At 40.3% G+C, this 25,578-nt stretch overlaps 1 protein-coding gene across 1 annotated transcript in view; it reads right to left on the reverse strand.

Annotated features, from left to right (window-relative positions):
• Positions 1-25,578, reverse strand: part of UBXN4 (UBX domain protein 4) — a 44,886-nt gene that overhangs the window by 17,008 nt on the left and 2,300 nt on the right. Inside the window, exons 2-6 of the mRNA XM_070423077.1 lie at positions 16,974-17,076; positions 14,207-14,235; positions 13,215-13,333; positions 12,444-12,606; positions 4,817-4,910 (exon numbers count right to left, since the gene is read on the reverse strand). Of these exons, the coding sequence (XP_070279178.1) occupies positions 4,817-4,910; positions 12,444-12,606; positions 13,215-13,333; positions 14,207-14,235; positions 16,974-17,076 (508 nt within the window). The remainder of the gene's footprint in view (positions 1-4,816; positions 4,911-12,443; positions 12,607-13,214; positions 13,334-14,206; positions 14,236-16,973; positions 17,077-25,578) is intronic.

The following is a 25,578-nucleotide window of genomic DNA, read 5'->3' on the forward strand; positions in this document are numbered from 1 at the left end:
CTGATCGATGTTTCTAACTCACTCTCTCTCTCCCTTCCTCTCTGTAAAAAATCAATAAAATATATTTTAAAAAAAAAGAAATCAAACAAAATTCAATGAATGATCCTTGAATGTGGATCTTGAATTGAGAAGAAAAGTTATAAAAGACATTATTAGGATAACTGCAGAAATATGTATATGATTGAATATTAGATAATATAATTTACAATTTCTTTAGTATGGTAATGGTGTTGTACTAAAATGTGAAAATGTCTTTATTCTTTCATTATATTATCACTTGCAGATGCAATTTTGTTCTAATTTGGTTGAAAAGCTTACTGTATCTTACTCAATGACAAATGAACTATTTCATCACTTTTGCAATCTGGAAATCTACTACTCAAAAGGTTTTTTAAAAAAATATTTTTCTATTGATTTCAGAGAGGAAGGGAGAAGGAGAGACAGACAGAAACATCAATGATGAGAGAGAGCTATGCCGCCTGTTCGCACCACTCCCTACTGGGGAACGAGCCCATAAACCCGGCATGTACCCTGACCAGGAATCGAACTGTGAACAACCTCCTTGTTCAACCACTGAACCACAATCACCAGGCTCAACTGTGTTATTTTGTGTGTTTTTTAATTGACCTGAGGGATGGGCAGAGCATGGGTTGGTGGGTGTAGACCCCAGTCTCCAAACTAGGCTGGAGGCCCTGCTCAGAGCCAACAGAAACTCAGCCAATTTTTTTATTATTAGGAGATACATACTCAAGCATTAAGAGTGAAATGAAATATCTGAAACTTTCAAGTGAATCAGCAAAAAGGTGGTTGTTATACTATTCTTTAAACTCTTTGAGGGTGAAACCTTCCCAAATACAAGGTTAGAACTGATGGTACTATATATTATCTTTCCCAAAATAACAGAAATAATAGGAGTGGATTGAGGGGATGGATGAAAAAGGTGAAAGGGATCAAATAGTACAAACTGCCAATTACAAAAATAGTCATGGGGATGTGAAGTAAAACAAAGGGGATATAGTCAATAATATTATAATAACTATGTATGGTGCCAGGTGGGTACTAGATTTATCAGAGTAATCATTTTGTACATAATGTCTAATCACTGTTGCACACCTGAAACTATTATTGTATGTCAACTATAATTAAAAATTTTTAAAAATCAAGACTTCACTTTCCCACTGAATTAAATAGCACCTGACCAAACCCCACAATAAAGGGCCACCTGTCGTATTTCTTCTCATTCCCACCAAGTCTCCAAATCCTTTTCTTAATTTTTGATTTTCCATTTCACCCCAAGTGGTCCAAGTAAGAATGCCCAGTGGTGGGTTTGGTGTTAGCAAAACAGAAGGAAACAAAAGAGGATGATTCCTTGGGAACTTCAGTTTCCTGCTATTGCTCCTCTCTCACCACTGTGAGGATTATCCTGCTTTTCAATCAAGGTCCTGATCATGCCCAACTCTTTCAAGTACAATTAGGACCTAACTGGTTTGGCTCAGTGGATAGGGCGTTGGCCTGTGGACTGAAGGGTCTCAGGTTCGATTCCGGTCAAGGGCATGTACCTTGGTTGCAGGCACATCCCCAGTAGGGGGTGTGCAGGAGGCAGCTGATCGATGTTTCTCTCTCATCGATGTTTCTAACTCTCTATCCCTTTCCCTTCCTCTCTGTAAAAAAATCAATAAAATAAAAAAACAAGAAAACCAATCAGAATCTAGGTTTTTCTGCAATTAAGCTGATTTTTAAAAAAATATATATTTATTTAATTAATTAATTTATTTTAAATATATTTTATTGATTTCAGAGGGAGAGATAGACCCATCAATGATGAGAGAGAATCATTGATTGGCTGCTTCCTGCACACCCCCCACTGGGGATTGAACCCACAACCCAGGCATGTGCCCTTGACTGGAATCGAAGCTGGGACCCTTCAGTCTGAAGACTGACACTCTGTCCACTAAGCCAAACCGGCTAAGGAATTTTTCTTAATGTTCATATAACACTAAGTGGTTTTAAGTCAGGATTAAAAAAATATCCTGCTTATCTGTTTACCATTAACTCATATAACCTTTAAGAATCATACTATGGAGAAACCAAGATGGCGGCATAGGTAAACACCGGAGTTTGCTGCCTCACACAACCACTTCAAAAATACAACTAAAAGACGGAACGGACGTCACCCAGAACCACAGGAAGGCTGGCTGAGGAGAAATTCTTCAACTAGAAGGAAGGAGAACAGAGTGCCAAGACTCAGAGGAAGCGCAGTGCAGAAAATACAAAGGTGCGGAGGTACGCGTGGAGCGGGCTGGTGGCTGAGGGCACAGTAGTCGTTTTCAATCGGGAGGGAGTCTCAGACTCTGAGCTCCAGTTCTGGGCGAGTCTCTAGGGACCCAGACTCAAACGGGAGAAGTGGGACTGTCCGGCATCAGTCGGAACGAGAGGGCAGCTTTCTCTCCGAGGTTTGCAGCGGATGCTGGGACTCTGAGAGGCAGAGCCTCCGGGAACGGGACTGAGAGCAGCCATAACTGCTCCCTCCGCCCGCCCTGTTGACCCCCTGCGACCCACCCCGCCCAAGCCCCTCCCCCCCCCCCCGCACAAAGCCATTTGCCGGAGAGCCTCAGGCAAAGGCTAGATTAGCACCTCCACAGAGGACAGAAGTTTTCCCACTGCAGACACAGCTGATTCTCACAGCCAGTTGGTCTTGAGGTCAAATCCCCCTAGTATTAACTACAACAATCAAGGCTTAACTACAACAAGACTGCGCACAAAGACCACTAAGGGGTGCACCAAGAAAGCATAAAAAATGCGAAGACAAAGAAACAGGACAAAATTGTCAATGGAGGATATTGAGTTCAGAACCACACTTTTAAGGTCCCTCAAGTACTATCTAGAAGCTGCCGATAAACTTATTGAGATCTACAAGAAATCTAATGAGACCCTCGATGTTGTGATAAAGAACGAACTAGAAATTAAGCATACACTGACTGAAATAAAGAATATTTTACAGACTCCCAACAGCAGACCAGAGGAGCACAAGAATCAAGTCAAAGATTGAAATGTGAAGAAGCAAAAAACACCCAACCGGAAAAGCAAAATGAAAAAAGAATCCGAAAATACGAAGATAGTGTAAGGAGCCTCTGGGACAGCTTCAAGCGTACCAACATCAGAATTATAGGGGTGCCAGAAGATGAGAGTGAGCAAGATATTGAAAACCTATTTGAAGAAATAATGACAGAAAACTTCCCCTTCCTGGTGAAAGAAATAGACTTACAACTCCAGGAAGCGCAGAGAACCCCAAACAAAAGAGGACCACACCAAGACACATCATAATTAAAATGCCAAGAGCAAAAGACAAAGAGAGAATCTTAAAAGCAGCAAGAGAAAAACAGTCAGTTACCTACAAGGGAGTACCCATACGACTGTCAGCTGATTTCTCAACAGAAACTTTGCAGGCCAGAAGGGAGTGGCAAGAAATATTCAAAGTGATGAATACCAAGAACCTACAACCAAGATTACTTTATCCAGCAAAGCTATCATTCAGAATTGAAGGTCAGATAAAGAGCTTCACAGATAAGGAAAAGCTAAAGGAGTTCATCACCACCAAACCAGTATTATATGAAATGCTGAAAGGTATCCTTTAAGAAGAGGAAGAAGAAGAAAAAGGTAAAGATACAAATTATGAACAACAAATATGCATCTATCAACAAGTGAATCTAAGAATCAAGTGAATAAATAATCTGATGTACAGAATGAACTGGTGATTATAATGAATCAGGGACATAGAAAGGGAATGGACTGACTATTCTTGGGGGGGAAAGGGGAATGGGAGATGCGGGAAGAGACTGGACAAAAATCGTGCACCTATGGATGAGGACAGTGGGTGGGGAGTGAGGGTGGAGGGTGGGGTGGGAACTGGAAGGAAGGGAGTTATGGGGCAGGGGGGGGGGGGGAGAAGAGGAACAAATGTAATTATATGAACAATGAAGATTTAATAAAATAATATTAAAAAATACATTAAGTAAAAAAAAAAAGAATCATAGTATAAAAGACTATTATTTATTTTAACTAAATCATTGAAGTATTAAACTAGAAACCACAAGCCAGACATTTGTATCTGATTATGAGACCAACCAATAACACATGACATTTAGTAGACACCCACTTATGCAGAACCCAGGCTCAGTATACAGTCATAAAATTAGCAGAAATTCTTGCCCATCTGGAACTTATTATTCTATGGCATAGAGAGAGAAAGCAGAAGTGACAGATGGAAACCTTCTGTTACAAAATGCCAGTGAAGCCCTAGCTGGTTTGCTCAGTGGTTAGAGTGTCAGCCCTTGGACTGAAGAGTCCCAGGTTCAATTCCAGTCAAGGGCACACACCTCAGTTGCAGGCTGGATCCCCAGCCCTGGGTGGGGCATGTGTGGGAAGCAACCAACTGATATCTATCTATCTTTCTCTCTCTCTTTCCCTATCCCTTCCACTCTGTCTAAAAAAAAAAAAAAAAAAAATCAATGGAAAAAAATCCTCAGGTGAGGATTAATTAAAAACTAAACAAATAAAAACCCCCACAAAATGCAAATAAAAAATGATTGTTTGAATGATCAGACCTAAAGCTAACTGATGACTTCAGAGATACAGAAGAACTTTACTTCCAGAATTGATCTTTATAGATACAAACAAGTAGGTCAGATAATAAAAAGTTTTCAACCCAGAATCCTTACACTTCATTTGTACAATTTTAGCTTTTTCTCAAATTAAGGAAATAACTGAAAACCACTGTCTTTTTAATAAACTACTATTTGCAAAAATAAAAGCAAACCTTTCCACTTTGACAGTGAGGTCCTCTGAGGGTCTTGGATTTGAACATCCTCTAGGCTCCTGAGATGAAGTGGCATGGTCTGATTTTTCTTCTCCTTATTTATTAAATATAAAGAAGAAAAATATTTCATTTAATGCCAATTTTTAAAAGATATACACTTTTTTAGTTACAACATTTGTTAATCTAGTTTCTTAAACATTACATATTTTCTTTAAGAATGGAGCAGGAGATAAAAAATGAACTATTACTAATTCTGAAGTATGGATGTGAATACAATCCTATATAATAAAAGGCTAATATGCAAATCAACCAAACGGCGGAACCACCGGTTGCTCTGACGTGCATTGACCACCAGGGGGGGTGCCGCACAGCCAGAAGCTGGGCTGGTGAGTGCAGAGGTGGTGGTGGGAGACATACCCCGAGGGTTCCTGGACTGCAAGAAGGCGCAGGCCAGGCTGAGGGGGACACCCCCCCGCCCCAGTGCATGAATTTTGTGCACTGGGCCTCTCATAGTATATAAATAAGGAAATAAGGCAGTTACCCAGTTGACGTTACCAAGGTAAAAGTTAGAGGTAAAACATGAAGAAATATTAATCTGGCATGAGGGGATATAACAAAAATAAAGTACGCATGCCTGGACATGGATAGGCTTCACTCCAGAGGAGTGGTTCTCAACCTTCCTAATGCCGCGACCCTTTAATATAGTTCCTCATGTTGTGGTGACCCCCAACCATAAAATTATTTTCATTGCTACTTCATAATTGTAATTTTGCTACTGTTATGAATTGTAATGTAAATATCTGACATGCAGGATGTATTTTCATTGTTACAAATTGAACATAATTAAAGCATAGTGATTAATCACAAAAACAATATGTAATAATATATGTGTTTTCCAATGGTCTTAGGCGACCCCTGGGAAAGAGTCGTTCAACTCCCAAAGGGGTCGGGACTGAAAGGTTGAGAACTGCTGCTCTAGAGCAATGTTGTCCAATATCTATGGTGTCCAGCACAGTAGCCACTAGCCACATGTGGCTAATGAACATTTGAAATAAGACTAATGCAACTGAAGGTCTAAATTTTTAATTGTATTTAATTTTAATTAAAATAGCCACATGTGGCTGGGCCTATGATATTCAACAGTGATGCTCTAAAGGCCAAGTTCAATCCTGGTTATTGCTCTAGATTTACACTGGCCCAATGGATGCCAAAATGTATACCAAAATTATTCCTTAGAGAAGCTTTTTTATGTCTCTATACTAATATTCTTTTAAGAATTTCCTGAAGAACAGAATTTTGTCCTGGCCTGTTGCAGAGGATAGTTATAGTCTGGCACTTCCTTTTAGAACCTCTACCATTTCCACCAACTTGATAACCTTTTTTAAAATAAATTTTTATTGATTTCAGAGAGGAAAGGAGAGGGAAAAAGAGAAATATCAATGGAGAGAGAGAATCATTGGTCAGTTGCTTCCTGCATGCCACACCCTAGGGATTGAGCCTGCAACCCGGGCATGTGCCCTGACCAGGAATCAAACCTTGACCTCCTGGTTCATAGGTCAATGCTCTACCACTGAGCCATGCCAGCCAGGCGATAACTTCTTTTTCTTAGCAATTTTTTTTTTTTAAGTTTTTACTGATTTGAGAGAGAGAGGAAGTGAGAGGTATAGAGAAATAGAAACATCAATGAGAGACATATCAATCGGCTGCCTCCTGCACCACCCACACTGGGAAATGAACTGCAACCCAGGCATGTGCCCTGACTGGGAATGGAACTGGGGACCTCTTGATTCATGGGTAGACACTCAACCACTGAGCCAGACCCGCCAGGTGCTTCTTCCATTTTGATCTTTGAAAAAGCAAGGACTATGGAGCAACAAAGTCTGGGTTCAAGTCCTATCCTGGCACTTCGGTAAATTACCTAATCTCTCTGTACCTCTAATCTGTAAAATGGAGACAGTAACCTTGCAGAGTTGTTTTGAGAAACATTTTAATACAAGTAAAATGTTTAGACTTTTACAAAGACTGGAACATAGTGTTTGTTATAGCCATAGTGGAAATACTAGAATTACTAAGTAGAGCAGATGGTATGTTTCATCCTACCTCTGCATTCACCTAGGTAGCTAAATCAGCCACAGTAGGAGTAATTACACCTTGAAAATTAGCAAACACTACAAATAGGGCTTTTTTTCCCTCAGAGGCCTTTTGTTAAATATTTATCAACACACTGCTAAATGTATCCCATGCCAGTCACAGCTCCCAGTTAGACATGCAATCACAAGGGTAAACAATAGATACTCTACAGTGTACTGTGTTGCCAGTGGTTTTTGTTTTTTTTTAAATATATTTTATTGGTTTTTTACAGAGAGGAAGGGAGAGAGATAGTTAGAAACATCGATGGTAGAGAAACATCCATCAGCTGCCTCCTGCACATCTCCCACTGGGGATGTGCCCACAACCCAGGTACATGCCCTTGACCGGAATCGAACCCGGGACCCTTCAGTCCACAGGCCGACGCTCTATCCACTGAGCCAAACCGGTTTTGGCCGCCAGTGTTTTTTGATACTGTGTTCTGAGCACATTCAAGTAGGCTATGCTATGTTATGTTGCTTTGTAGGTTATGCATATTAAATGCATTTTTAACTTATATTTTCAACTTCTGAATTTATTTGGACATAACGCCTTTTGGTTATGTCCAAAAGAGAATGAAAAATTTTGTACATGATATTCAGGTAAATGTAAAACATAGCTACTCTGCTGTACACCTAAATGGATTACAATCATAATAGAGTCCCTCAATCCTATCTGCATCCAGAATTTGAGTGATCTATGCATGTAAAACCTTAAAATTAGACTACTAAGAAGGGACCTGATAATTTTCCCTCAAATATTTAAAAACCTGTTATGTGTAACTCCATTAGTAGCACTAAAGTTAATGGAAAATTATAAGGCATCAAATTTCAGCTCAACATTAGAAGAATTTTTCTAAAATCCAGGGCTTTGCCCTGGCTGGTGTGGCTAAGTGGGTTGGGGCAAAGTCCCATATACCAAAAGGCTGCAGGTTCAATTTCTGGTCAGGGCACATACCGAAGTTACAGATTCCATCCCTGGTCTATGTGCATGTGGGAGGCAACTGATCGATGTTTCTCTTTCACATCAATATTTCTCTCTTCCCTTCTCTCTCTCCCTTCCTCTCTCTAAAATCAATAAACATATCCTTGAGCGAGAAATTTTTATATTTTTAAAATAAAAATAAGCCCTAGCTAGTTTGGTTCAGTTGGCCCTCGACTAAAGGGTCCCAGGTTCGATTCCAGTCAGAGGCATGTACCTCGGTTACAGGCTTGATCCCAGGCCCAATTGGGGCACATGTGGGAGGCAACCAATCGATGTTTCTCTCCCTCTCCCCCACCCCCTTCCTTCCACCCTCTCTAAAAATCAATGAAAAAATATCCTCAGGTGAAGATTAACGAAAAATAAAGAAACAAAATTAAAATTAATAAAAACTAGGGTTTCAACAATAGACTAGGCTTCCCAGGTGAAATAATGAGCTTCCTGTCATTAAATGTATTCAAATAGAGGCTTGATGATTATCCAGGATCATCTTTTAGGGTACTATGTTCTAACTTCTTGGTTTATCTAACTACAAAGCTGCTATTACACCAAACAACTCTGACCACAACCCTAATGCACAGAATAAAATTTATTTTGCCTTGCCCAGCCAGTGTGGCTCAGTGATTGAGCACAGACTTATGAACCAGGAGGTCACAATTCGATTCCCAGTCAGGGCATATGACTGGGTTGTGAGCTTGATCCCCAGTGTGGGGCATGCAGGAGGCAGCTGCTAAATGATTCTCTCTCATCATTGATGTTTCTCTCTCTCCCCCTCTCCCTTCCTTGCTGAAATCAATAAACAATTTTTTTCTTTGCCTTTTCTATCAACCCCTCTTCAACTGTACCTCTTATTTCTGTAAGCTCTATTTTACAGTTATCTTTTCACTAGTAGCCCATTGAAAAGGAATTAATTAGAGGAATGTAATTTGGACTCACTATCTAATATCAATAATATGTGACCGTGAGGCAGTCCACGTTTCTGAAATTCAATGACATGAATTTTAGTTATTACTTTGCCAAATAAATGGACTTTACAGATTATCATTTAAAAGAGCATTCAGCTTAATATTAAAAACTCTGGCTACTGCCCTGACCAGTTTGGCTCAGTGGATAGAGCGTCAGTCTGTGAACTCAAGGGTCCCAGGTTAGATTCGGTCAGGGCATGTACCTTGGTTGCGGGCACATCCCCAGTAGGGGGTGTGCAAGAGGCAGCTAAACGATGTTTCTCTCTCATTGATGTTTCTAACTCTCTATCCCTCTCCCTTCCTCTCTATAAAAAATCAATTAGAAAAAAAACAAAAAAAACCCACCTCTGGCTACCAAGTCAGGTCTGTTTTCAACTTTTTGCCAGTGTTGTAAATTGTTAGCAATCTCTGCCCATTTGGGGTTGCATGTCATGGTTATGAATAAATCGGGCTTGCCACACTTTGTTACAATTGCCATAGCATCCTGATATTGCTGCTGCATATTTCTGGGACTACCCTAAGAAGATGATGGAAGCATTATCATTTTACCAATCGGCACATTGTCATTTTCAGATCTAGATTTGAGATAATCCATCAAACCACTATATTTTTCAACTCTCAACTTAGATTGGTTTGCTTTGATGAAATTTATCCGATGTGGCAAGCCCGATTTATTCATAACCATTTTGAATATGAATCCATGATAAACTGTTGACTTTCCTGCATTTAAAATAGGATTAAACGTGTCCCGCACAGAGAGATGAAATCCATAATACTGCATCTGTGTGACTTGTGTCCTTGCATTTTGTCTAATATTATTGTCGATTACAGTTGTCTTTGAGTCTTAATGCAATATTTGTTCCCCAGTCTTTTTCACCGTGTGGAAAAAGGATATGTCATTGTATCTAATGTAGGAAACAGGATACTGATTTGTTTCATTTTAGTGGCATTTGGATTATTGGGATCTGGTTTACAATGAATGAGCAAGTCCCTTTTAAAAAAGGAGGTTCTCCATCTTCGTTTCTGAATATGACAGCAACCTCGGTTACACGTGGAGAATTATATCTACCTGGGTCACTGTTACGCTCGTATTTAATTGCCATTGTTACTTCTGTGGGAGCAATACCTTTTGCTGCTGCTTCAGATTGGGCTTCCTTTTCTACCTCATGTAGCATCTTGTATGATTTTGTTAATTTACTTATTTCATGCATGAGGTTGTTGATGCTGATCATGAGTCTTTCTCAGCAGGTCTGGTTTTCTGGCATTGCTAATCTTTTACTTGTAGCTTCAGCTGTATCCAAAATATAGAGTTGAGCAAACTTCTGAGAAACACCATCCGAAGGATGTAAAGTTCCAATACGATAATAAACTTAAAACAGTATGGCCCATAAACTGATGGCGATGCAGTATTTGCACTCATGGAAGCAAAAGAACTATTTATGGAACGAATATTTTCCATGAAATTTTTACTGTCAGAATCTTCGTTTGTCATTAATCTTTTTAAATATGCCGGGTAATCTGGAAAATGTGTATCTTTTGGACAGACTTTCCCTTTGCTACAACATGGAGTAAATTTCCCATCGATGGTTTTTCATCAGAGAAATTTAGTGAGAGGCAAAATTCACATCGAACAGTCATTCCACCACGACCATGTTTGAGAATTGCACACTTATGTACTCCACTTTCGCTGAGAAGGCAGTTCCTACCGGTACTGGTAGTACTTGTTGATGACTGTTCTCTAGACATAATCTGTCAATGCCACCGCCTTCTTTCAACTTCAAAGACACATTGGTCTTTAGACATTTTCTGTCGATAACGCTGGTGTTTTTTGGCATCAGAGCAACGTTTTTCCAGTAGCTGGTGTTCAGATACATCCTGTCGCAGGAGCCGTCTTCTTTCAGGATCAGATGCACGCTGCTCTGCAGACATTTTCTGTCGATAACGCCGGGATCTTTTGGCTGCAGAGCTACGTTGTATCAACAGTTGTTCTTTAGACATAGTCCCACCTCTCTACTGTCACAGTCTGAGATGCAGGTGAATGAGAGTCCTGGCTATCTGGCCGCTGAGAGCTGTCTGACCAATGGCTGATTCTGGCTGATTCTGTGGGGATGGGACTTTCTCCTCCCTGCTGTCAGTTTCTACAGCTGTGATGAGGAAGCTGGGGTGACAGAGGGAGCCACACCCTCCAAGCCGCCCTCTCTCTCACTCTGCTCTATGTCCAGTGGTCTCCTGCTCTGCCAAGTCCTCCAAACCTCCCGCTCTCCGATGGCAAGGTCCCAGGAGTCCGCGGGCATGGCTAGGCGCAGGTGGCCTCGGCTCCCTGACTGGCTAAAGTCCCGGAAGCCCGCAGGCGTGGCTACGGCCTCACCTCCCGGGGCTGGCAAAGGAGCCTGAGGGCATGGTTTGGCGCAGCAGGCCTCACCTCCTGGGCCAGCAATGGTCCCAGGAGCCCGTGGCCACGGCCGCTGTCGCCTCCTGGGGCGCTTGACACCTATGTATGCAAATTAACCGCCATCTTTGTCAGGTTAATTTGCATAGTCACTCGGATTGGCTTGTGGGTGTGGCTTGAGTGTAGCAGAGTGATGGTTAATTTGCATGTTTCTCTTATTATATAGGCTTCTAATTTTAAAAATACCAATATTATTCTCTTAAATATGTATTGCATTTTATCGATTATAAAGACAATTCCAAATACATTAGCTTATTTGGACCTTTCAAAATCCTCTGGCTGGAAAGAAATTTATAAAATAGCTGAGTGACACCTGTCGGTGTAGCTCAATAGTTGAGTGTGTCGACCTATGAACTAGGACATGGTTCGATTCCTGGTCTGGGCACATACCCAAGGTGTGGGCTCGATTCCCCAATAGGGGGCTTGCAGGAGGCAGCCGACCAATGATTCTCTCTCTTTATTGGTGTTTCTATTTCTCTCTCCCTTTCACTTCCTCTCTCTGAAATCAATAAAAGCATATATTTAAAACAAACTAATGAACAAAAGTAGCTGAGTGTCATAATGACAGTCCCTGAACCACAGCACAGTAGCAGAAATTACAAATCAACTATTCTGGACTGTGGCCTATTTGAGTTTGAAGGGCTTATTACTGACTTTATCCTCTTCTGCCACTAAATGACAAACATATGTATTTAAGACAACCCTTAAATTTTAAGTTAGATGAATGTGAGGGGGGGGGAAAGGCAATGTTTTTATTTTTAAGGATATTAATCTAAGGCATTGAAAATGAAGTGAAGGAGCCTTAGCTGGTTTGGCTCAGTGGATAGAGTGTCAGTCTGCGGACTGAAGGATCACAGGTTCGATTCCGGTCAAGGGCACATGCCCATGTTGCAGGCTCAACCCCCACTGGGGGGCATGCAGGAGGCAGCAGATCAATGACTCTCAGGTGAGGATTAAGAAAAATTGATGTTTCTGTCTCTCCCTATCCCTTCCTCTCTGAAATCAATTTTAAAAAATTAAAATGAAGTGAAAGAAAAAAAAAATAAAAAAATAAAATGAAGTGAAAGAGTACTTCTACTGTATCAGAAAGTACACTGAAAATTACCTGTTGCGGTATCAGAAGTGGGTGATGCCTCACAAAGTTCTACATTTCTTGACTGAGTGTTTTCAGAAGTATTGTTAGGTTCAAATGAGGTGGATGGAGTAGAGAGTGAACTTTCTGACTGGTTGCCACTTGCCTCTGATGTTTCACCTTTTAATGAGTGCATCTAGAAAGAAAACACATTGAAATTTAACAGATAAGAATCTAGATTTACCATGGCAGATGAGACCAAAATAAGAGCGAGTCAAAGTATATACTTTCTAAGTAGATAAATCTAATATATATAATCCTAAACATGACATAATCATGTTATGCAATTCTACTATAAACTGACAAGAGCATAAAAAGATTTTAAGAGTAAAATGTTACTTTTCCTTCAAATTACAATTCAAGGGGAAAAGTTACAAGCTATCTTAGTCATTTGCTCAGAGTGGATACAAATGAGATATTGAGTAAGGTCCTTAAAACATGTCAAGCAATATACCGTTAGATATCTTAAATGTGACAGAAACTCTCTTGCAACAGAGAGTCATATGCATTATGGGGCTGGGTGAGGGAAAAGAGAGAAGAGGAAACAAAAAGTCACTTAAGTATTAGGTACTTCATAATGCTTTTTTCAAAACCAGTCCAGGAAGAGAGTATTTACTATCTTTCCAATTTAATGGCATGGCAGGTCCCTGAATATAGAGAGCACTTGCAAAAATACTCCAATGTCAAGTTCCTGGCTAATCATTTTCACATGTTTACACAAAGAACAATTATGTTCCTTCTCACCTGCCGGACTTTGTGAATTCTGGTAACAAGTTCATCTGCAGAAACACTTCCTGCTATTACTTCCAAAGGAATTCCACTGTCTCCAATAAAGAAACTGGATGGAACACACACTACAGGATCTGTACAGTTTAATTAAGTCTAACAATTCATGGAAAACAAGGGAATAATTTTATGAAACACTACTGATAACAAAGCAAAACAAATGATCTTTGTGAATTCCACAAAATAATCAGCTAACATGTTTTCAAAATAATTTCAATTACTGCATGTGACATGGGAATTGATTTATGACTTATTTGTATTACGTATCTGAGTGGAGAATATCTACTACATTCCCCCTTATCATAACTTTTACATTTATATTGCCTCTTGCCAACTACTTCTAACATGCCATCCATACTGCTCCATACTACTTTCTAGATCAGTGGTTTTCAACCTTCTGCCCCTTTAAATACAGTTCCTCATGTTGTGACCCGACCATAAAAATATTTTCGTTGCTACTTCATAACTGTAATGTTGCTACTGTAATGAATCGTAATGTAAATATCTGATATGCAGGATGGTCTTGGGCGATCCCTGTGAAAGGGTCGTTGGACTGCCAAAGGGGTCGCAACTCACAGGTTGAGAACTGCTGTTCTAGATGCTTGTAATAAACTCCCTATGATTCTATTTGCTACAATGTACTCTCAAAGGACACTTAGTAATATAAAGTTCCCATCCTATATAATAAAAGGCTAATATGCAAATTGTCCCCTCGACCGGGAGTTTGACTGGGAGTTCGACAAGGGCGCAGGGCTGGCTGGCCTACCGCCTGGACCCCCTACCCCCAGCCGGCCCCACCTGTGCATGAATTTGTGCACCAGGCCTCTAGTTAACAAGAAGGCATGAGTTTGTAAATAAAAATGAGTAACTTATAAATTTCATGAAATAACAAAAATAAAAGGTAAATCCTCAAGCAAATATGTAAAACCAATTCTTTGTTGAAAGGATACAGATTTGTGAAAATTGTAAGCAGGCTTCACTGTAAAAACAAAACAAAACAAAACAGAAAATTACCAGATAAATGCATGTTTCCCAAATACTGAGTTGCTTTTATAAATATTTACTATACCAATTACAAGCATTTTTCTAAAACTACTAGTTCCTTTCATAGCCAACAGCTGGAAGGGGAAAAATATAAGTCTAATTTCTTTTTTGTTTTATAATTTTCAGATTAAAGAACTTACTCTTGCTACCCACAAACTGGTGGCTAGATCTGGTGGCTAAAACTCAAGTTATTATCTGCCATGTTGCTTCCTCAGCAACAAGTATACCCAAATACAGTATCTTGTAACAAGATATTAATGCCTATCACTTATTTGTGCAAGCGACAATACTATACCTGTAATAACAAAGAATTGAAAACAACCTAAATATCAACCAATAAAAACTGATTAGTTATGCAATCATAGAAAGAAAAATGGTGCCCAGTGGCATGGCTCAGTGGCTGAGCGTCAACTTATGAACCAAGAGATCACAGTTCGATTCTGGTCAGGGTTGTGGGCTTGATCCCCAGTGGGGGGCATGCAGGAAGCAGCTTATCAATGATTCTCTCATCATTGATGTTTCTTTCTCTCTCCCTCTCCCTTCCTCTCTGAAATCAATAAAGATATATATATTTTTAAATGGTAGATAAATAAGCCTGTATATATTCTCAAGAATTCTGAAATTCTTCCTTCTTCCACATTCCCAATAAAGCCCTACATTCTTCCTGCATTACTGACACTAAAAGGTGCTTCTGGAAGGTAATGGACAATATAAATGATACAATATACATTAAAATAATAGATTCTTTTAAAAAAAACTATTACAGCTCAATAAATATATAGTTCAGTAACTATTGTGAAACAGACTGCACTATAATTTGCTTTATGCAGTTTGTTAATACTGAAATTTTTAAATAAAAAGTTTCTAAACTTAGAGGTAAATTTCTGAATATTTTAATTTTGATAGTAACTGTCAAACGTTATTCATTCTGATATTCTTAATATCAAAATCACTTTGCAGTTGCTAATGAATTAATGTTTCTAGTAATTGATAGCTACTGCTATCATCATAAAAGAGAAATAACAGGGCATTATGCTCTTTTGTAAGCTGCATCTAATGGAAGACATACTACCATCTATGAAGTAATCTTGTAGGGGAAAAAAAAATCCAACCTGAGTCCAACTGTCAGAGGAATAGAGGACAGAGGAACAAACTAAATGACACAACAGGGCTGCAATCAACAAAATCCATACTGGAGGAAACTTTGGTATTTTCAAAAAATAAATTGCAAAGAAAAAGACAGAAAGAGATATAGACGGGAAGCTGCTATACTAAAAGAGACTTAAGACATATCAATACATGACAATGTGTGAAACTTGATGGGTTCTAAACCAAACTGTAACACATTAAATTAATAATAAAACTGTAACTCTGATGAGATCATTGAAAATTTGAGCACTGGGTGGATATCTGATATTAAGAAATTATTTTCTTTTTGAAGTATTCCAATTATATCAAAAAATTAAGAATCGCCTAACCGGTTTGGCTCAGTGGCTAGAACATCGGCCTGTGGACTGAAAGATCCCAGGTTCGATTCCGGTCAAGGGCATGTACCTTGGTTGCGGGCACATCCCCAGTAGGGGGTGTGCAGGAGGCAGCTGATCGATGTTTCTCTCTCATCGATGTTTCTAACTCTCTATCCCTCTCCCTTCCTCTCTGTTAAAAATCAATAAAATATATTTTTAAAAAATTAAGAATCCTATCTTTCTGAGACATACTAAAATATTTATAGATGAAGTGATATGACTGAGATTTGTTTCAAAATTATATAGGATAAGTGGAAATCGATAGGGGATCCAAGAAATAAGACTGATCAAAAGTTGACAATTATTGAAGTGGTTGAGAGTATATGAGGCTTTATTACACTCTTCAGTTACTTCTAATATGTTTGAAATTTTCTGTAATTAAAAAAATTTTTTTAAGGGGGGAGAAGGGATGTATTAAATAAAAGACTTGTGGATAGCAGGTACTATGAGGGACCTATAAATGTCCTTATTCCTATTAAATTAAACATCTCCTGCCTGGCCCTACCCAGCCGTTGTAGCTCAGTGGTTGAGCATTGACGTATGAACCAGGAGGTCATAGTTTAATTCCCGGTCGGGGCACATGCCCAGGTTGCAGGGTCAATCCCCAGTAGAGGCCATGCAGGAGGCAGCCATCAATGATTCCTCTCATAATTTGTTTCTCTCTCTCCCTCTTCCTCTCTGAAATCAATAAAAAAATATTTTTAAAAAATTAAACTCCATTCCCAAAAACAGAATTCAAAAGATTAGTAAACCTTTCAGAGATATTCAATATATGATTTACAGTTACTTCCAAGTTCTTAGAAGCTGAGGCTCACAGTATTTTTGTATTGCTGCTTAGTAGACTAGGAGAACGTAAGTTTTCAGCAAGACATAATGATGAATTTGGAAAACAGCAATCAGAATTTAAGACCCTACTATGCCTTAGATAAAAATCAACATTCTTATACTCTAAAAGCATCACTATAAATCACAACCAAAGACTACAGTTGAAATGTTTTTTAAAAACAAAAGATTAGGGCATCCAGAAGGCAGCCGATTAGGATTCTCTCATCAATGTTTCTATCTCTCTATCCCTCTCCTTTTCTCTAAAAAATCAATAAAAGCATATTTTTTTAAAAACCCGGAAAGATTAAAACATTAAGCAAACCTTTTGGTATCGATTTTAATAGCAACAAAACTGTTTGAAGATGCTTCCGACACTTTCTCATCTTCCCAACTTGCAGCCATCTGTGTAGACTGCTCATCATCACCTATAAAACATTTCAAGGATTCTTATTACATAAAGCCAGTATCTGCTGATTCTTTTCCCCCGGAAATCTGGGATTGCAAACAAAATATAATCCAACAAATATTGTTTTCCTCCAAATTTGAAAACTGAATTTTTCCATCAAATAAACAGTATGACTATGCATTTGTTATTAAAAAGCACAATATTGCCATTTTGTATCTACAATAATTACAAACCATGGGTACAAATGTAGTGACTATTTTGGCTTTTCAACATGACTTTAGATATAAAGGTAAATTACTCCTCCTTTATGTAGCACCTTTCTGTTGAGTTCAATATCCTTCACAACATTTATTCTCCAAAATTCCTCCAAGGTAGATAGAGGTACAAGTCTGTTTGTAGTCTTGGACTTGCTTTTTCTTATAGGTATGCTAATCATAAAAGTTATGCTGACCCAAAACTAATCTATGGTGGAGGTGCTAGGAAAAGAACATGAAGAAATCTGGGCTGCTGAAAATGTTTGTATCTTATCTGGATGACAGTTACACAAGTGTACTCATATGCAAAACTCCATGAAGCTGTTTCACTTAATATATCTCACCTAATATACTGTATGTTATACCCCAATGACAAAATTTTAAAAGTTTTACCTATCAAGAGATTATTTCCATTTCAATTAACATAACCACTTATGGCTGGACAGAGGGAAACTTACTTGAGCAGGTCACTGAAAAATATTTCTGACATTAGCAAAGCTAAGCACTTAAAAAGTGAGCAACTTTTGCCAATTTACAGATTAAAAAAAAACGTTTTCAGGCTAAATTTTTCATTTTACAAAAATGAGATCATTCTACACCTGCTCTTTTGTAAGCTGCTTTCATCACCACCACCCAATTTATTAGCCTTCCCCATCTCAGTTATCTGTTCATGGTAAGTCCATCCTTTCAGGTCTCAGGCTAAAACTTCAGTTACCATTGACTTCAGTGATTCATCTCCAAATAGTTGACCCTTGAACACAGAGGTTAGGAGCGCAAGCCCTCCCCTCATCCCCCCAATCCCACCCCCCGCCACAGCCAAAAACCTGCATGTAACTTTTAACTCTATGTATTTATTGAAAAAACACCATGTATAAAGGGACCCATGCTGTTCAAGGGTCAACTATATATCCAGAACGTAATTATCTCTTACCACACTCACTGCTACCACCCTGACTTAGGCTACCACATCTCACATAGATTATTGCAATACCCTCCTAATTGGTTTCCCTGCTCAGTCTATTCTTAACATAGCAACTTTCCTTAAACTTTCAGATTACATCAACCCTCTGCTCAAAATCCTACAATAGCTCCCTATTTTCCCTCAAAGTATAAGCCAAAGTCCTTACAAAAGTCCAGTTACCTCTCTGTCCTTATTTCCTTTTACTTTCTTGCTATTCCTTTCCTCTCTATTCCTCAAATTATGAAAGACACTCTCATTTTAAGGTCTTGGTACTAGTTGTTTCCTCTGCCTAGAATGTTCTTCCCCCAGTATCTACATAGTTAACTATCAACTACCATATGTCCTTGCTCAAATACTATCTTCTCAATAAAGCCTTTCCTAATCACCACTTTAATAAAATCATACACCCTTCAGATATTCCCAAAGATTCCTTATTTCATGTGTTTTTTTCTATAACATATATCACCTTTTAATAGAGTATTTTTTTTATACCTTGTGTTTACTGTTTATTGTCTATATCTTCCATGAGAATGCAGGCTCCAGAAGGGCAAGGATAGTTTTCATTTTTACTTAATATGTAATAACTCAAATGCCTACAACAAAACCTGGCATATAAGTAGGTGGCGTATAGCAGACTTTCAATAACTATTTTGCAGAATAAATAGGTAAGTTTTTGGTACAGTAAGTATCTTAGATATTTATCATACTTTACTAATGCTGCACTTATGAGTATACTAGAGGCCCGGTGCACAGATTTGTGCACTGGTGGGGTCCCTCAGCCTGGCCCATGGGGATCGGGCTGAAACCAGGTCTCCCACATCCCCCAAAGGGTTCTGGACTGTGAGAGGGCACAGGCCAGGCTGAGGGACCCCACTGGTGCACAATTGGGGCTGGGAAGGGACTGTGGGAGGGCTCCGGGGCATGTCTGGCTCATCTTGCCCAGTCCTGATTGGCCAGAACCCATCAGCAAGCTAACCTACTGGTCAGAGCGTCTGCCTCTGGTGGTCAGTATGCGTCATAACAACTAGTCGAATGGTTGAACAAACGGTTGGACACAGCTTATTAGGTTTTTATCATATAGGATTTTGTGTGAGAAGAAACTCAGGAATATCAGGAAAAGGGGCTTGAGAAATCTGGCCATGGAAAAAAAAATAAACAGGGACTTTACTGTATCCACATATACACACAAGACCAAAATGTTGAAGCACGACTTCTGAAGGATCAGAGATGGCAGACTGAAGCGTTCTGCGGCAAGCCAGCCTTTGCGCCGGGTGGGCGGCGGGCCAGCTTCTGGCCAATCCAGCGCTGTTGCTGGTTCATGCGAGGAAGAACATTTTCCTTGACTTTTAGGTGCTTTTATAATATTCATCTCGAAAAGAAAAAATTCTAAACTCAGGATTTGGCAAATATTTGTGTTGTCTCCTGGGGTGAGGAGTTCTGCTTCTTTTATCCAACTGCTTTCCATAACCTTGAAATGCAGATATCCCTCCTCTACGCTTTACCTCCATGATTTGGGTTGCAAAAGGCTGCTTTTCTTTTTTTCCCCCCCTCTCAAATTTAACACAGAGAATAGGATGCCGTCATCCTGCCAATTTCTCCAGGAAGAAAGAACAACTGACATGTTTCTTCTGCTTACTTATAAAGAAATTATTTTGCAAGCTGAAGGGTGATGTTTAATTTGAAACTGGTGCTTAGATGGTGATATTTGTGAATTCTTTACCATTTATTCCCAGTAAGAAGACTATATAAATAGCAAGTGTGGGTGTGAAAAAAATAAAAGGTTGAAGCAGCAGATGGGAAAAGTATCATTTGTTGTGACATCATTTTGAGCACCTCTTAAGAAACTGTGGGGGGGTGGGGGAGCCACTATAGGCTATAGAGAGATGTAAAATTCCAAATCAATGGCATTCTCACTACAAACACTTCTTAGAGAAGACTGTGAGGCATGAGGGGCCCTTTTCATTCATTCTTTCATACATTCACTGTTTTATTCCACATTTATTGTGTGCTAGGTATTGGGCTATAAACTAAATATAAAACAAGCCCAGTCAGCTTGCCTCAGTGGTTGTCTACCTATGAACCAGTTGGTCGAGGTTCAATTTCCAGTCAGGGCACATGCCTGGGTTGAGGGCTTGATCCCCAGTATGGGCATGCAGGAGGCAGGCGATCAATGATTCTCTCTCATCATTGATGTTTCTATCTCTCTTTCCCTCTCTCTTCCACTATGAAACAAATAAAAATATATATAAGTAAATAAATAAAACAAATTAAACACTGTCTGCCCTCGGTGGAAATTAAAATATAATGGTACAGAAAAAGGTATTTGTTTAGAATAACTACAAATCCTATCCTATATAATAAAAGGCTAATATGCAAATTGTCCCCTAACCAGGAGTTTGACTGGAATTCAACCAGGACCAGGGGGCGGGGCCAGCTGGCCAACCACCCTTGGCCCCTCCCCCTGGCCAGCCTGGCCCAATCAGCCTGGGCCGGCCAGACCCCATCCATGCATAAATTCGTGCACTGAGACTCTAGTAATCCTACATAATAAAAGCCTAATATGCTAAGTGTCCGGAGAGGGAAAGAGAGATAGAAACATCAATGATTCTCTCTCGTCCAGTTGGCCATTCAACCAATCAAAGCGTAATATGCTAAGGCCACTCAACTGCTCGCTATGATGTGTGATGACCAGCAGGGGGCAGATGCTCAACCCAGGAGCTGTCCCCTGATGGTCAGTGCTCTCCCCCTGGGGGAGTGCTGCTCAGCCAGAAGCTGGGCTCAAAGCTGGCGAGTGCAGTGGTGGTGGCGGGAACCTCTCCCACCTCTACAGCAGCACCAAGGATGTCCGACTGACTGCTTAGGACCGGGCCTAAGCCGTCAGTTGGACATCCCCCAAGGGTTCCCAGACTGCAAGAGGGCGCAGGCCGGGCTGAGAGATGCCCCCCCCAAGTGCATGAATTTCGTGCACCCGGCCTCTAGTTAAATAATAAATGTTGTGAGAAAAGAACCCAACTATTAGAGAAGATAATGAGACCTCCTTATACTGGTCAGGGAAGCCCTCTCTATGGTGACATTTAAGGTAAGACTTGCCCTGGCCGGCGGTCTCAGTGGTTAGAGCATCAGCCCACACACCAAAGGGTCTGGTTCGATTCCCAGTGAAGGGCACGTACCTGGGTTGTAGGTTCAATCCCCAGCCCCAGTGGACCTGTGTGGAGGCAACCAATCGATGTGTCCCTCTCTCATTGATGTTTCTCTCCCCCCCTTCTCCTTCCTTCCCTTCCACTATCTCTAAAAATCAATGGAAGGCAACTATCCTCAAGTGAGATTAACAACAAAAAAGATACGACTTAAAGGATAAAAGAGCTGAGCCAAGCCAAGAGCCAGAAGAGTTCACTGAGCAGGAGGAATTTAGGAATTCAGGTGTAGTGAAAGTCCTGTATGATAGGTGGTATGATGAATAGGGAGCACAAGACAAGGTAAGACTGAAGAGTTAAGAGTAGGGGTTTATTCAACAGGATGTACGGCAGTACCATTTACTTAGAGGTAGCAGCACAATGGGGGAGAGAAAACAGGTTCAGGCAGTAAATATACTTTTAGGCTTGAGAATCCTATGAGGCATCCAAGGGGGTTGTTAAGTAGGTAGCATGTTAAGTAGGATCTGCTACTTCTGAGGTTGATGCTTTGCGCTCTTTTATTTATGTTGTACCAGATGTCACCTCCCCACTAACAAAATCTGTCCATGACTCAGTCTAGTAGCAGCAGCAGCTGTTACTGAATAGGATTATTAATTGCCAACTTCAAATCTTTAGTTTCTTAGTTTTAATTACATTATGAACTATGCTAAGGAGTTAAATGGGCCTAAGATTTTAATGAAAAAGCACTGTCTCCCTGGTAGTATCAGCAATATCCAAAGTAAAGGTACTTTAAAATTTTTTTTTATTGATTTCAGAGAAGAAGGGAGGAGTGATACAAACATCAATGATGATAAAAAAAATCATCAATCGGCTACCTCCTGCATGACCCCTACTGGGGACCAAGCACACACCCGGGCATGTGCCCTGACGGGGAATCAAACCATGACCTGGTTCATGGGTCACTGCTCAACCATTGAACACCAACCGGGCCAAAGTAAAGGTACTTAAAGAGAACAGTACAAACTCAGAAGTAAAGAATTGCAGACCCTAGTAGAGCCAGCAATTCCAACTTAGAAAACCTCCATCTATTTTAACCCAAAAAGGCAGTAAACAGTATTTGTCAAGGAAATTTTAGCTCACTAGTCAATGAACTGACACCTCAGCTTCAGGATCCTTGTCAAATTATTCTACCTTCCCAAGAACAGAATCAAAATCTTTTTCACTTTTTAAAAAACATTGATTTGAGGCCCTAGCCAGTTTGGCTCAGCCGATAGAGCATCACCCTGTGGAATGAATGGTTCTGGGTTTGATTCTGGCCAGAGTTCGATTTTGGCCAGTGGCACATGCCCAGGTTTCAGGCTCGGTCCCCAGTAGGGGGCATGCAGAAGGCAGCCAATCAATGATTCTCTCTCATCATTGATGTTTCTATCTCTCTCCCTCTCCCTTCCTCTCTGAAATAAATTAAAATACATTTAAAAATATAGAGGGAGAAACCAAGATGGTGGCATAGGTAAACACCGGAGTTTGCTGCCTCGAACAACCACTTCAAAAATACAACTAAAAGACGGAACAGACACCACCCAGAACTACAGGAAGGCTGGCTGAGGAGAGATTCTTCAACTAGAAGGAAAGAAAACAGCATACCAAGGCTCAGAGGAGGCGCAGTGTGGAAAATACAAAGGTACGGAGGTGCACGTGGAGCGGGCTGGTGGCTGAGGGCGCGGTTGTCGTTTTCAATCAGGAGGGAGTCTCAGACTCTGAGCTCCTGATCCGGTCGAGTCCCTAGGGACTCAGACTCAAACAGGAGAAGCGGGATTGTCTGGCATGGGTCGGAATGCCAGGGCAGCTTTCTCTCCGAGGTTTGCAGCAGGTGCTGGGATTCTGAGAAGCAGAGCCTCTGGGAACAGGACTGAGAGCAGCCATAACTGCTCCCTCCGCCCGCCCTGTTGACCCCCTGCGACCCGCCCTGCCCAAGCCCCCCCGCACAAAGCCATTTGCCGGATAGCCTCAGGCAAAGGCTAGATTAGCACCTCCACAGAGGACAGAAGTTTTCCCACTGCAGACACAGCTGATTCTCACAGTCAGTCGGCCTGGAGGTCAAATCCCTCTAGTATTACTACAACAATCAAGGCTTAACTACAACAAGACTGCGTACAAAGACCACTAGGGGGTGCACCAAGAAAGCGTAAAAAATGCGGAGACAAAGAAACAGGACAAAACTATCAAGGGAGGATATTGAGTTCAGAACTACACTTTTGAGGTCTCTCAAGAACTGTCTAGAAGCCGCCGATAAACTTATTGAGATCTACAAGAAATCTAATGAGACCCTCGATGCTGTGATAAAGAACCAACTAGAAATTAAGCATACACGGACTGAAATAAAGAATATTATACAGACTCCCAACAGCAGACCAGAGGAGCGCAAGAATCAAGTCAAAGATTTGAAATGCGAAGAAGCAAAAAACACCCAACCGGAAAAGCAAAATGAAAAAAGAATCCGAAAATACGAAGATAGTGTAAGGAGCCTCTGGGGCAGCTTCAAACATACCAACATCAGAATTATAGGGGTACCAGAAGACGAGAGAGAGCAAAATATTGAAAACCTATTTGAAGAAATAATGACAGAAAACTTCCCCCACCTGGTGAAAGAAATAGACTTACAGATCCAGGAAGCACAGAGAACCCCAAACAAAAGGAATCCAAAGAGGACCACACCAAGACACATCATAATTAAAATGCCAAGAGCAAAAGACAAAGAGAGAATCTTAAAAGCAGCAAGAGAAAAAAAGTCAGTTACCTATAAGGGAGTACCCTTACGACTGTCAGCTGATTTCTCAACAGAAACTTTGCAGGCCAGAAGGGAGTGGCAAGAAATATTCAAAGTGATGAATGCCAAGAACCTACAACCAAGATTACTTTATCCAGCAAAGCTATCATTCAGAAGTGAAGGTCAGATAAAGAGCTTCACAGATAAGGAAAAGCTAAAGGAGTTCATCACCACCAAACCAGTATTATATGAAATGTTGAAAGGTATCCTTTAAGAAGAGGAAGAAGAAGAAAAAGGTAAAGATACAAATTATGAACAACAAACATGCATCTATCAACAAATGAATCTAAGAATCAAGTGAATAAATAATCTGAGGAACAGAATGAACTGGTGATTATAATAGAATCAGGGACATAGAAAGGGAATGGACTGACTATTCTTGGGGGGGGGGGGAAGGGGTGTGGGAGATGCGGGAAGAGACTGGACAAAAATCGTGCACCTATGGATGAGGACAGTGGGTGGGGAGTGAGGGCGGAGGGTGGTGTGGGAGCTGGAAGGAGGGGAGTTATGGGGGGGAAAAAAGAGGAACAAATGTAATAATCTGAACAATAAAGATTTAAATTAAAAAATAAAATAAAATAAAAATACATATATTTTTTTAAAAAATATGATTTGAGAGAGAGAGGAAAGGGGGAAAGAGAGGCAGGGAAAGAAAGAGAAACACTGATTTGTTGTTCTACTTATTTATGCATTCATTGGTTGATTCTTGTATATGCCCTGATAGGAGATTGAACCACAACCTTGGCATATTGGGGTAGGTTACTCTAACCAAATGAGCTACCTGGCCCAGGCCCAGTTTTCCTTCTTTCAATTTACAAAGCTATAATACTTTGAAAGTCCTTGTTAATTTGTTGGCTGAACTAGTAGTAATCTCTCCAGTCTCCTAACATCAATCTTTTAATATTCTTTAATTCATACATGAAAAATTCACTAAACAACTTGCCTAAAATGTTTCCCACTTGAGTAGTTACATCAACCAAAGTTACCCTTAAGACTATTCCTTCCAGCTATAAAGATTTTTAAGTTTTCTACTGAGTTAATGTATTATTGTTGAAGTCTCAGATCTAAGGTAATCATGAATTCTGGCTGTATGCTTCAGAGTTATGAACAAAGGTCTAGGCCAGTGGTCAGCAAACTGCGGCTCACGAGCCACATGCGGCTCTTTGGCCCCTTGAGTGTGGCTCTTCCACAAAATACCACGTGCGGGCGCGCACGTACAGTGTGATTGAAACTTCGTGGCTCATGCGCATAAGTCCGATTTCGGAAAGGAGATAGACCAAACAAGTATACAAGACGAGTGTGGATAGGAGAGTTGGAAGGGGTCGACCTCAGCGAACGTACCTCA

Source organism: Myotis yumanensis, unplaced genomic scaffold (assembly GCF_028538775.1).
Source record: "Myotis yumanensis isolate MYYU_CA2020_CCGP unplaced genomic scaffold, mMyoYum1.0.hap1 SCAF_8, whole genome shotgun sequence".
Lineage (NCBI taxonomy): Eukaryota > Metazoa > Chordata > Mammalia > Chiroptera > Vespertilionidae > Myotis > Myotis yumanensis.